This window comes from Hydra vulgaris, chromosome 10 (genome assembly GCF_038396675.1).
Source record: "Hydra vulgaris chromosome 10, alternate assembly HydraT2T_AEP".
NCBI classification, from domain to species: Eukaryota; Metazoa; Cnidaria; class Hydrozoa; order Anthoathecata; family Hydridae; genus Hydra; species Hydra vulgaris.
The window spans coordinates 14,110,001-14,125,000 of record NC_088929.1 but is presented as its reverse complement, the minus strand read 5'-3'; the positions used below and the strand labels follow the sequence as shown (position 1 = coordinate 14,125,000).

Genomic DNA, 15,000 nt, shown 5'->3' with positions numbered 1-15,000 from the left:
TAGCTTAAAACAAGTAATAAAATAGCCTCCTTGACTGTAGTAGCGCCGCTGCCTTAATGTGAATATTATAATAGTATTAATAATAATAAATAATTTATTATAGTTATTTTATGTTACATTTTTATATATTGTGTTTTTCTTAGGTGAACAAAGGTTTTATGATTCATTTCTTGCTTTTACACAGTATGCTCTATACAAATATTGGGTAAGATTTTACACAGTATGCTCTATACAAATATTGGGTAAGATTTTACACAGTATGCTCTATACAAATATTAAGTAAAATTTTACACAGCATGCTCTATACAAATATTGGGTAAAGTTTGACACAGTATGCTCTATACAAATATTGGGTAAGATTTTATACAGTATGCTCTATAGAAATATTGGGTAATATTTTACACAGTATGCTCTATACAAATATTAAGTAAGGTTTTATTTATAATTGATTTTTATGTTGCTGTTTTACCTTGTTTCATATATTGTTTTGTATATTCTAATTAAAATAATAAAGTAAACAGTTTGAAATAATAAACCTAAACAGTTTTATTTTCATGTGAACTTTTGTAATAATACAAATCATTTTTTAAAACATCTTTAATTCTCTACTGCGTAAGGTAGTGTATGATTCTCTACTGCCCATGGTAGGTATTTGATTCTCTACTGCACATGGTAGTGTATGTCAAATAAAAATTGCCGCTAAAAATTTTTTAAATAAGTATAAATGCTTCTTTTTTCTTAGAAATTTATCTATATAAAGTATCAGTATAACAAAAAAAAAAGACAAATCAAAATTTAAACTGTTGCTTGTACAAATTTTATGATAAGAACATTAACTAAAGTCAATCATCCGATTGACTTTAGTTAAAATTCAACCATTCTTTTTTGGAATCAATCCAAAAAAGAATGGATGAATTTTAAAATTTTTTAACCTCAAAGTGCAGACTTGAAAAAAGTTGCAAAAAAGTTTTTAAATGGCTAAACTAGGACTGTCAAAATGACCAGACAAGGACATAGGACGTCAAGCATTATGGTGAAGCAAAATATGAGCAATGCTAAATCAGTCACATATTGACTTTAAACACAAATTATACCATTGGTACCAAAAGAGATAAATTCCAGCAGTTATGCCAGAAGTATAGCGGCTTATTTTTTAGAGAATTTTAGGAAAACTCTGAAACAAAGAATCTAATGAATGGCTGCTAATAATGTTGACTAATTAGAATCCTGGATCAGGTGTTGTCAGTTATATTAAAATGGTCAGATACCACCATATTTATTTAGCAAGTTTAGAAAAAAATTTTTTTTGGCCGATTTTTATTTGACAATACAAGAGAAATGAGGAAGAAAAATACTAATTAAAAAATATTTTTTTCATTACTTAGCATTACTCTGCTATATTAAGTAACTATAATTATATTATATAAAGTAAAATTTAAAAAATTACATGTTAAATAATGCAATGGTCAGATTTAACTTATTTGCTATTTTGATGAAACCATCCATATTGTAAGATTAATTAATCTTTTTTTTTATTCTTTTTATGTAGATTAAATCATTTTTATGTAGATTTTTTTTAAAAATTCTTTTCATGTAGAAATTATTTTTATGTAGATTAAATGATCTATTATCATTGTTAGTTGCTGAGAATATGTCTGCTACCCATTAATTTTGTGTCACATCCATAAAATTTTCACATATCATTATGATACATCTCATCTTTGGCAACGAATATTACCTATTATTGTTTATTGTTATTATTATTATTGTTTACATATTGTCTATTATTATTATTGTTTACATATTGTTTGAACTTCAAGTTTAAACTTGAGATTTTTTTTAATTTTTTAGTTTTATAAAAATTGTGACATATTTTGATTATGTATATATTTGATGTTGATATATATTTGTTGTTGATGTATATTTGATTATGTTACACACCTATTCGCGACATTTCGTGCAGTTTTAGTCACTTGAAGTTTTAGTGCTAGAACAACTTTTGGTATTTTCAATGAAACGTAAATCAAAATGCACAAATCTAGTTTGAAGGATACTCAAGTCTATATAAAATATGAAGGAAAATAAATCTATATAATATATGAATGATATTAATATTAATATTCATATTTATATAATATCTCTATAAGTTATTACTGAATTTAATAGTATTAGTAGTGTCCATTTGAACATGTTTGACACAAAGCCCTTGGCAGCCATTGCAACTTAGGTAATGGCACGAAAGTTACAGCACTTTTTGTTATAAGAAAGCGTGAACAAATGTAAATATCAAACGTATATAAATATCTAACTTATGTAAACTTCAAATTATGTAATGTTAAAACATACTAAAACATATATAAAGTTTTACAGTTTTACTTTCACTTGAAATTTGCATTGAGGCAACATCACCTTAATTTTGATCTAGGGTAGATGAGGTATATGATGTTGTTTATTTGAGCTAATTTAAAGTGCTCAAATTACCAAGTGGTCTTGGTAATATGAGCACTTTTGCTACTTTTTTAAAACCTCTGTATTTAAAAAAAAAAATTTCGGGTGCACAAATATCTAAGTGGATCATGAGTAGGGATCGCTAATAATTGTTTATTCGCAAAAAATTTTGATCCCGAATAATTATTTTTTAAAATATTCTCATTTTCTCTTAAGGTGCTCATATTACCCTAATCTACCCTATAGCATTTGTTTTCGTTTTATAAAGTCTTTTATTTTTTATAGTTTTAAAATTTTTGTTAAACAGTATGCTGGTGTGGCCAAGTAGTTTTTTTTATCTTTTTTTAATTTTTCTAAAATACAAAATAAAACACTTATAAAGTTTTATAGATATTATATACATAACATATATAAAGATATTATACACAATAACAAACATTTAAAGTTATTTTATGTAAAAATAATATAAAGTTATAAATACTTATTATCGAGATGATAATGAAGCTATTTTACGTAGTTCAGTGGCGTAGCTAGGGTTTCTAGCACCCAGGGCAATTTACGGTTGTATGTATGCATACAACGTAGTTTATGTAAAAGTTTTTAATATACTTTTTTATACCTTTAAATATTCTACTTTGTTTTTTTTGTGTATATTGTTATTGTAAATAATATAAATAGACTTACATGACCTGTATCATGCAGCTAATAGTTGTTTTAAATATATAGGCAAGATTAAAAAAAGTTCAAAGCAATGCTGATGACATCACACTAAACCAATGAGCTATCAATGATATCATTTAAAAATTATGCAACACTAAATTTAATTTAAAATAAGTAGGAGATTTTAAGCTTATTTACGCAGCCATTTTCATTAAACTTAACAAACTATTTTTTATTCAATTTAAGGCTCTGCGATGGAAAACTTTTGATCTTTTTTGTTTTGTTTATTAGCAAAATTTAGCATTGTGTAACTTATGGATGATCCCTTAAGAGAAAAATAAAAACCCAATTATAAAATATCTTATAAACTCAGCTCTACATATGTGGAAAAAGTGTGCATGTTAATTTTTAAGTATAGAAATGGTCAGGAAATTTTACAGGTCCAGAAAGCTAGGATGTATATAAAGAAAAAGCATAGAAATGGTTGGTGTAGAATAGATTTACTAGAACCCATATTTTTACGGGTCAGGTCAGCTAGTTTATCTTATTATTTATATTTATATACTATTCATATTTTGGATACTATACTTTAGAAAAAAATCTAATATAATGATATATATGATATAATGAATGATATATATATATATATATATATATATATATATATATATATATATATATATATATATATATATATATATATATATATTTATATATATATATATATATATATAAATATATATACATATATATATGTATATATTTATATATATATATATGTATATATATATAATAAATATAATGACATATGATATATATATATATATATTATAATGAATGATACATATATATATATATATATATATATAAATATATATATATATATATATATATATATATATATACATATATATATATATATATATATATATATATATATATATATATATATATATATATATATATATTTATATTTATATATGTATATATATATAATAAATATAATGACATATGATATATATATATATGATATAATGAATGATACATAAATATATATATATATATATATATATATATATATATATATATATATAAAATATATTTTATAATTAAAAGATTACTAAAAAGACTACAATTTAAAAAAAAATTATTTATAAAAAAATACATTAACTTTTTATCGAATTAGTTAACAATATAAATTTATGCTTTGAGATTGCTTTAAAAATGCCTTCAAAATAAATTCTTTTACTTGCTTTTTGTTATTTATAAAACAACATTTTATTATTTGCCTGATAAAACTCTAAACAAAAATCATTGTTAATTGCAACTGTACATTGAGAATGAACAGCTTTTTCAGAATCCAAACCAGGATTCAGTGGTTTAACCACTATGTCAGTGGTCTGGATTCTGATGTCAACATTCTCAATAAAAATCACATAGCCTTAACTGATAAATTGCAGTTGGAACAAAATTGCTTTGCAGCAGCCTTGTTTGTCAAGGTTTTTATTTTGAATTTTTTATTTTATGTTAATATGTATATCAGCCTTTTACAGCAAGTGCGTGCAGTCGGGCGCCTTGTCTGTCCACGCATAAAATATTTTGTTAAGATAACTTGACCACTGCTTTTTGCATGTTTTGAAATATCAAACATTTCAAAAATTCTAAAAAAAAAAGGTTAACTTAAAGAGAAATAGAAAAAATTAATTAAACTAAAATTCTAAAATAATAAAAATAAAACTCAACTGTAATAAAAGTTTTATCTAGGAGGAAAATAATTTAAATGTTTATAGTTTAGGTTAGGAATGAATAACTTGAATGAATATAGTTTAGGTTAGGAATGAATAACTTGAATGAATATAGATTAGGTTAGGAATGAATAACTTAGGTTAGGAATGAAACTGATTTTTTCTAACAATTTTTTATTACACAAAACTCTTTTAAATAAAGTAGCAAATTACTTTTGATTATTGTTTTGTCAAAATCTATTTTAATTATTAAAGAATATTGCATATAACTTATTTTTACTTAAAAAATATGTATTTTTTATGGTAAATAACTTTGATATTTGTCAATTTTTTTTTAAAATCATTTTTTTCTTTGTTTAGTAAATAAAGTTTTTCCTTTACAAAGAAAGATTTACTCTTTTCAATAAAAGTTTCTTTGTAGTAAGCAAAAGAAAAATGTAATTAAACCTTTATCTATTTGTTTTTAAAATAAATTTTTTGTTTTTTCTGTGCATTTTTATAACACTTGTCGAAAATAGTCGAAATATACAAACAGCCATGGTCAAGTTGTTTAAAAAAATTATTTTATGCATGGCCACAAGCATTTGACTGCACACATTTCCTGTAACAGCATGATATATACATATATATATATATATATATATATACAGGGCTTGTTATACAGCGAGCGCGATCGCGCTCCGCTCGTAAAGCGCGCCTGTAAATGGTATTTTCAAACGTTCCAGGCGCGATAAACAACGCTCGTTCAGCTTATAACGAGCGCATAAAATAACGCTCGTCCAATAGTTCAGGATTATTTTTTTATTTTTATAAAATATTTAAAAAAGATTTTTTATTAAAGATATTCTATTATGAAAGCACTAATATAAAATATAAAAAGCACTACGTCGTTCTCTTTTGCGCTAACGTAATTAATAAGCAGTTTGAAGTCGTTAATAGTCACTAATTTCAATTATGGAATGTGCACGTGGAAACACAATGTGAATACAAAAGTGCGCAAATAAAATAAGAATAGAAAATTAGAAAACCATTATAAGAAAATTGAAACTGCAGAGTATTTTTAATCTTGTGAAAATATCGAGTAAGGTTTATTAGATTTATTGTTTGTAATATTTCACACATTGTTTATAATAAAAATAAATATTAATAATAGAGTAGTTTTTAAAATTAGTTTTTGTTCATAGTATAGGTTTTTTATTAACTATTATTTATTTTAACTCAAATTTGAAACGATTCTGTTGTTTAAAATGCTCGCAACCAAGGGCATTCGAAAAGGAACAAAGTAATGATGTCAATTTTTATTAAGTGGAAAGTTATTATTCTTATTTATTATTATTTCAAATTATCCTTGTATTATTTTTTTAAGATAAAAAAAATGTAATTTAAAAAAGAAATTTTAGAAAAAAATTAAATAATTAATTTGAATAAAAAATGTCAAGAAATATAAAAACCATTTACCGTTAATTAAGTTTACAGCGTAACATTTTAAAATACATATATCAAAACAACGAAGCAAAACTAAGTCACTAAATTATACTTCAATACTAAATCAATTAAAGTTGCGTTTTTGTTTGATATTATTTTTTTATAACATAAATAGTTAAAAATAAAATCGCGATCTGACAATATACAAGAAGTTTGGAAATATAAAAATCTACTTCGTTGAAGTAGTTTCATGAGTGTCATACTAATTCAAACATTTTTTGACGAAAGAATTATGTAACAAATAAAAAAAGATATAAAAAATAAAGAGCTTTTTGTGAGCATTGCCTTCAGCAATTTTCATGATCGCGCTCGCCGACGTTATCTCGAGCGCACATAATCATGCTCGATGAAAACATATTCCAATTTTACGAGCGCGATATAACACGCCTGACAATTTTCTTCATCACAAGCCCTGTATATATATATATATATATATATATATATATATATATATATATATATATATATATATATATATATATATATATATATATATATATATATATATATATATATATATATATATTATATATATTTATTTATATATATATATATATATATATTTATATATATTTATTTATATATATATGTATATGAAGGTCTTCATATACATATATATTTATATATATGTATATGAAGACCTCAGTGGAAAATCCGGCGTTGTCACATTTAAAAAGTATTGAGAAAGTATTTATTGATCATTAATAAAAGTCTTTATTTAAAGCAAATGAAACTAAGCAATTTAAAAAAATTTATATTATAATTATTTTATTTAAAATTTATTCAAAACAAAAAATTTTGTAATTTTTTATACAAAAATTTTTTTTTCTTTGCTTTAAATGAAGACATTTATTAATGATCAACAAATACTTTCTCAATACTTTTTAAATGTGACAACGCCGGTTTTTCCACTGAGGTCTTCATATATATATATATATACTCCTATTCATACTTTAAAGTGAAATGTGCTAAAGTTCTACTATAAGGCAACATTGCAGTTTTTTTGTTGCATTTGCTTCACTTATACTCATAATTATTCCTTTGAAATTAAAATTATTAAAAATAAACTTCGCTATAGAGATATATATATATAAAACTTCTCAATAGAGATACATAAATAAAAATAAACTTCTCCATAGAGATATATAAAAATAAACTTCTCCATAAAGATATAGTTAAAAAATGTGTTTCCTTAATGTTATTTCTTTCGTTGATTTTACACTGTTGCATCACCTTAATGTTAAACATCATTATGGGAAGTCAGCAACTGTGTCAAAAGTCAAAACTTCAACAGATGTATGCAAAATAAATGTTTTTAATGTCAATATGAGGTAAGCCTTATATTGTAAAAAACAAAGTTTTGTGTTTTGCCTTTAGAAAAAAAAAAGACTTTTAGTGAAAAAAAAATATTTTGGTCTAGTATTTTTATACACAAGCGACACATTTGATACTAATTACCATCTTTTGGAATAAAAGAATCTTTAGTTATATTTAAAACAGACTCAATTGTCATTCTTACAAGTTCTTTGTATTAAACAGAAACATCTTTTGCATCCAAAACATGACTAATTGTAGGACAGTTTTTTCTTCTATCAAGTGATTTTTTGATTGATTTAAAATAAAATGTCTTTTGAAGCAAAAAAAGACTTCATTTTCTCATTTTCTCCCTACTTAGTGTAAGGTTAAGCATTATAGCTATGGATTCATCTGTGTTAGAGATATCTATTGTTTCCATATGGTTTTTAAAAAGAACATTTCCAAAACAAGCAATAACCGGTTAATATTCAACTCTGATCATTCATTAGTGATCTATATCTATATATCCAATTTTGCCCACTCCATTGTCCATTTAATCAACTAATAAATTTAGTAGGGGGCTAGACACCTCTTACAACCCCCTAGGAATTATTCTGGTTTAAACCATGGTTTAAACCATGAAAAATATAAATTTAAACCAAAGTAATATTTTTTGAACAACTTTAAATTTACAGCAGGAAAGTAAAGCAGGGTTATGTTTTCAAATAAAACTTTATCTTTCATGTAAATACTTAATATGAATGCACCTATTTAAAAGCATAAAGATGCTTCTGAAAATTAATTTCTCATATATATTAAATTTACAGTACGTTATTTGATATTGCCTAATTGTTTTTTAAATGCAACCAACAGTTCAGGGTTAGGCAGTAAAAGCAACAAAGCTTATTTTTATATACAGAACGTTAAATAATGATGTAATAACTAATGAATTATATTAGTAATACCAAAGAAGATATAATTTCCCAAGTGAAATGCCTAGAGGCATTCCTAGGGGGTGGTAAGAGATGTCTAGCCCCCTAATAAATTTATTAGTTGACAAAATGGACAATGGAGTGGGCAAAATTGGATAAATAGTTGGCAGTCGTCAAATGTCAGCCAATTAGGACCTTTTGTAGGCCTTAATCTGTAAAAGACAGATACGTCACCCCCTCCTCCTTTGAGATTTTTTTGGAACTGTCCTGGAAGTGCTAATGCTTTTTTTTTAATTGAACAAGTTGACTAAACACAGCTTATTTTAAAAAAGAGTTTAAACAAAAAAAACCCATATTTTTTTGTGTTTTTTTTAAAAAAACCACGGTTTTTTAGTTTTTTCCAGAAAAAATTTTTCAACCCTGGTCCTCTACTTCATACATATTATTTTTTGATGATTGTAATAGTATAAATACGTTAAATAATGTTATATATTATTATGTAATATGTGTTATATATGTATATATATGTTATATGTTAGTAATAAATACCCATTTTTCTTGAAATGTTTTTATTTCATGCATTTGTAACATGGAATACTTTTTTGCACACATTTTCTAACTCCTATGAATTAACTGATAGTCTAAAATCTTTAACTAAAGACTCACAATTTTCCCCTTTTTTTTTTGACTCAAATCTGCTCCATTTCCCATATCCCCAAAAATACATAAAAATTTATACTAAATACAAAAAACTGCAAAATAAAATAAAGTTTAAAATGCTACATTACTTATTATTTAAAAATCAGAAGTGTCTATGTCTTTTTTTTCATAAAACAACATAAGTACCAGAAGTTAATGGTTATATATTAAAGGTATAATCGTAACAATGTTGCAAAAATACACGACAACAGTTGTGATATTTTTAAATGACTGTTGTCATGTAAAAATATCACAATATTTTTAATTGAATCTAAAATTCAGATTCAATGTTTTTTTTTAGACTTGAAAACTTTACTTTGGTTCATCAGGAGACATTAAGTGATTTGACAACACTTTTACTACACCCGAAAGCATCAAGCATCAAACAAGAAAGCTTGCTAAAGTATATGGCGATTAATTTGTTTGCTATTCATAACATTTTGGATAAGCAAGGTAATGTTTTAAGATAAGCAAGGTAATGACCTTTTTTATTAATTAATTTAACTTGAGGCAATTTTTAAAACAATCATAGGTATGTGTTTGTATGTGTTAATTAGAGTATATGCATATAGTAAAGTCTCTCTCTCTCTCTCTCTCTCTCTCTCTCTCTCTCTCTCTCTCTCTCTCTCTCTCTCTCATATATATATATATATATATATATATATATATATATATATATATATATATATATATATATATATATATATATATATATATATATATATATATATATATATATATATATATATATATATATATATATTTATATGTGTATATATCAAAGTGTTATTTGAAGACTATTTTAATAAGTTAAATTTTTAGATACTTTAAATGTTGTTCATGGCACAAGTTTAGACTTGGCAATTTTATTCGGAATGGATATGTTTTCTATATTAGCTAAACACTCTGCACAACTTATCAAAGAAAAAGGTAGTTTGTGATTATTCTAATGGAATAAAGTAATTGCTGGCTAAAGTTTTTAAATATATCTATGTTTTTATATATACACTGCGTCCAATTTCTATAGGCGCATGTGGATTATGTCTTAAAAAAGTACTTAACTTTATTTTAATAGTGTATTTCAATAAATTATAAATAAACTATCATAAAATAATGAAAACTATCACCAAAAAAAATCAAATTTGAAAAGACTATTTTCTATAGACGCAGTTCACATTTTTTAACAAAACTATCCAAAAAAATGTTTTTATCACATTTTAATACTCGATTGGGCCTCCTTTGCGCTCAATTACTTGCTAAATTTGTTTTGCCATATTTCCCACCAAGTTTTCCAGCACTTTTGGCTCCATATCCTCCCAGCATTCTGATACCGCTACTTTTAGCTCTAGTCAGCATAGATACGTCTTACAATGATTCCCCAGATGTTTTCAACAGGATTTAAATCTAGACTGCGAGCAGGTCACCACATTTGCTCAATTTTTTTAGCTTTAAACCAAACTTTAGTCTCATTACTAGAGTGAATGCTGGCGTTGTCTTGTTGACAAACAAACTTTTTGCGTCGATATTTATTTTTAAAAGGAATAAAAAATAATTTTAGCACATAAATGTATTCAGAATTTTTTATTTTGCAAGATGTAAATGCTAAATTTAACTTTCCTGTTGCACAAAACCCTAGCCAAACCATCAAAGATCCACCACCGAAATTCCTTGTCGAAAAATATTTGGGTTCTCTCTTCAAATCACGCCAGTAGCCACTAAAAATATCAGGCCCATCAAGATTAAACTTTTTCTCGTCCGAAAAAATCACCTGGTATTGAAAACAAAAATATTCAGCTATTTAAACATCTTACATATTCATGAGAATTTAACCTAAAATTTCATACTTGTTCCCAATCGCGTGCCATATTTTTGCGGGCGAATTTCATCCTTTTCTGTTTGTGAACGGGCTTCAAATTTGGTGTTTTATTCATTTTTGATCGTACAATGTGTGGGATGTCTTTAAGAACTTTTTTAATCGTCTCCTTGCAAACATTTAAACCCAAATCTGACTTAGTTGTTTTCAAACTTTTTGATGAATTTGATGCGAGTCGAACAATTCTTCGTTTTTCACGGCCTGAAACCTCATATTTTTTTGGTTCCGCTTTATTGTTGCATAATCTGTTTGATTTTTTGATTTGGATCTTTTTCTTGATGATAAGCCAATATTGACTTTTTCAATATCGGTAAGGACCTTTCCTTTTGGCATTTGGTAAGTACAACTTAATTTCGACTCACAAAATAAAAAATACAACAGAATATAAGAAACTTGCGACGAAACTTGTAAAAACTTTAGTGCGTCTCTAGAAAATTGCCATGTGAATATTAAAAATTTAATTATTTTAATACAATCAAGACAATTAAAAATCAGATGCATAATGGATCATTATTTTCTTACATATACTTATTCAAAAGTACCGTTAGAACAATTTTATTACCACGGTAACACTGTAAATCTGCTAAATTCTAGATGCGTCTATAGAAAATGGTCACAGTGTATATGTGCAGGAAAGAATCCAGACCTGTTCAGGTACCGCTGGAGCGGTATCAGCGTCTAAAAATATTTTAAATTATTTTTCTTGTGTGTTTTTTTTAATTATTATTAAAATAGGAAAAAAAGTTTTGGTTTTAAATGCTAATGACTAATAAATAACTTATTTTCTGTATATTTTGCAACCTCGTTTTTTTTTTTATGTTTCAAGGTGACATAAAGTTACAAGTTACATAACTTTAGTCATTTAAAAATAAAAAAAATTTAAATAAAATTATTATAAACTTTTTTCTCTGATAATATTTGTTATCACTTGGCGCATACAAATAAAAAAAAAAAAAATGAAAATGTTTAATTAAAATCTCCTATAATAAATTGTTTGCAAACAAGAATATTGAAGTTATGCATATTGTTAAAATCTATATTAAGCAAAGTGTTGAATAAAATGATCAAATAGCACTAATATTATTAAGAGTTGGCGAGTTAATATTTGAAATAATATTTGAAATTTTTATTTTTATTTTAAAATATTAAGTATTCTTTTCTTTAAAATCAGTGAAGTTTTAAAATATTATAACGCTAACGTTAAAGACAACAATTAGCAGAAATGTTGTGGAATGGTTGTGAAAAATGTGAACCAATTACAAATTAAATAAGTTTAACTGAATTAATTCCTTTGCATATAAAAATTTTAAAATTGTGCATATTATTAAAACTACAAATAAGCGAACTCTGAAAATAATTGTAAAATTTAATATTAGTATATTAAAGAGTAATCTAAATAGATTTGTCTGCTAAAACTAAGTTTTGTTTTTTAATAAATTTTTTTGTCAATTGAAAAATTTTTTTTTTTTTTTAATTGAGTTAAAAAATGTTGTTTCGTAGCTTTTTTTATAGAATAACATCGGAAAACTAGTTTTCATTATTTTAATGTTAAATTTGTGATATTGATATATGTTATTGCAAAGTGTTATTTGGATGTTAAATTTGTGATATTGTGATGTCTTATTGGTAAGTTAAACTTGCAATATTGCGATGTTTCAATTGGAATGTATATAGTGACTGAACTTATGAAATGGGATGGAATGTATATAGTGACTGAACTTATGAGAAGGGATGGAATGTATATAGTGACTGAACTTATGAGATATGATGGAATGTATATAGTGACTGAACTTATGAGATGGGATGGAATGTACATAGTGACTGAACTTATGAGATGGGATGGAAAGTTCGCTGTTTTCATTTGAAATAAAATTTTGAATGCTAGTTTTTATTATTTTATATTATTACAATATAAATTTACAATATGGTTGTCTGTATAATTCAGAAACAAAATTTAAACATTTATAGTCACTAAATGTTTAAAATACTTTGAATAATTTTATCCACTGCTAAAAATTTATCCACTGCTGAAGTCATATATTCAGAGAAATGCCTTTTACAACAAGACGCTATTTTAAATCAACTCCTTATATTTTGAATAAACTTAAAAAGGCGAACACAAAGAAAGAGTTAAACAAGGTGATAATTAAAAACCATGAATATATATATATATATATATATATATATATATATATATATACTTACATACATACATATACATATATATTATATATATATGTATGTATATACATACATATATATATACACATTATATGTTACAAATTGTAAATATGTAACCAACTTTTATTTTTATTTGGCCCTTGGGTTTGTTTTTTAAACCTGTTTCGCTAAAATTAATTAATTGTTTTTTCTCAAAAATGTTACTTCTGTGACTGGGACAACAAGACTTTTAAAATTTGTATTTTTTATGAGAAAGTTCTCGGTTTGTATTGAATACTAAGCACTCTTCAAAAATGTTTTTGAACTGTCCAAAAATAGTCATGCGAGTATAAAAGCACAGATAACTCCAACCAATATTTCAGTTGGTGTTATTGGTCAATAACGGAATAACAAATCATATTTAAAGAGCATCTATATAATTTGAATAGCATTAGGAGGTTGTTTGCATCCACCAAATGCATTTTTCTATGTGTAGACATTTTTTAAAAACAAGATTTTAAAAGTTTTCAATGGAAGCAAACTGTAAAATGTGTAAGGCATACTTTGACATTCCTGTCATGGATTAGGACATGTCTTAAGTACTTTATTGCATGTCAATATTGCAAGTTAATGGTTTAGAAATGTTCGTTTTAATAAGTTGCATTTGAAAAAATTTCTATACTATTGTACTATAGTATAGTAAGGAAATGTGCTATAGGAAAGTATATTATTACTAGAGGAAAATATACTTATTACTAACTTATTACTAGCGGAAAATATGTTATTTGTTACTATAGGAAAATATGTTATTTGTATATATTGTACTGTATGAATGGAACAGTTTGTGAAATTTTCTGCCTTTAAATATATACAATTAGTTATATGCGCTATTACAGATTAGTACAGGGGAGAAAAAATGCTCCTAAAGTTTGTTATTCTACAAATTGAGTGGAAATTGAAGGACACTAAAGGAACCGCTATTTTATTGTTTCCACAAAACGTTGCTTAGGTTCAAATGTACCTTAAATTATTTATCCAGATGTTCCTTTGGCTGTTACTCTGGTACCGTACAGCCCCGAATAGCTTGACCTTACTGCCCCTAAAAAGGATCAGCCATCTTCAGGGAAAAAAAGCATGTCTGATAACAAGGAAGGTGTTTATGATACAAATTATAGTTTACCAGGTGAGGTTGAGGAAAAGAGGCCATATTTAGCCAGAAAAACATCAACATCGAAACATCTAGTTAGAGATAAATCAAGTACTGAGCTTCTGATATCCAGGATTTTGATAAAAATGTGCAAGTCATAATGACCTTTGTTTTTGCATCAATATGGACATTCTTTTTGAGGCTATTGCACTTACATGTAACCCAATTGAATGGTGTCTTTCTTTAGACAATTTGTCTCAGCTTCAAAGCTGTGTTGCCTCACAACAGAAACAACTAACCATCTTTTCCAATATATAATAAAAAATTGTTTTCATCAAGGTATTTTGAACTTTAACCATTGTTAATAAGGAAGCATAAGTAAAAAATGAAGGCTACTTTGTAAAAATGATCTAAAAAATCTACTCCTTTCTGAAACTTTCTGAGTGATTTTTTGCTGCTTTTTTTTATTTATTATGCGTTTGTTGTTTCTTAGCAGACTGAATAAATGAAAACCATTTTTTGTCTTAGTATAACAAATTTTCTTTGTGTTGTGGT

The 15,000-nt window shown here is 25.4% G+C and overlaps 1 protein-coding gene across 3 annotated transcripts in view; it reads left to right on the top strand.

Annotated features, from left to right (window-relative positions):
- LOC101239826 (telomerase-binding protein EST1A) overlaps window positions 1-15,000 on the top strand; it is a 59,912-nt gene that overhangs the window by 28,132 nt on the left and 16,780 nt on the right. For all 3 annotated transcript variants that reach the window (XM_065807305.1, XM_065807307.1, XM_065807306.1), the window contains exons 8-10: window positions 144-205; window positions 9,567-9,718; window positions 10,088-10,195. In XM_065807305.1, the coding sequence (XP_065663377.1) occupies window positions 144-205; window positions 9,567-9,718; window positions 10,088-10,195 (322 nt within the window). The remainder of the gene's footprint in view (window positions 1-143; window positions 206-9,566; window positions 9,719-10,087; window positions 10,196-15,000) is intronic.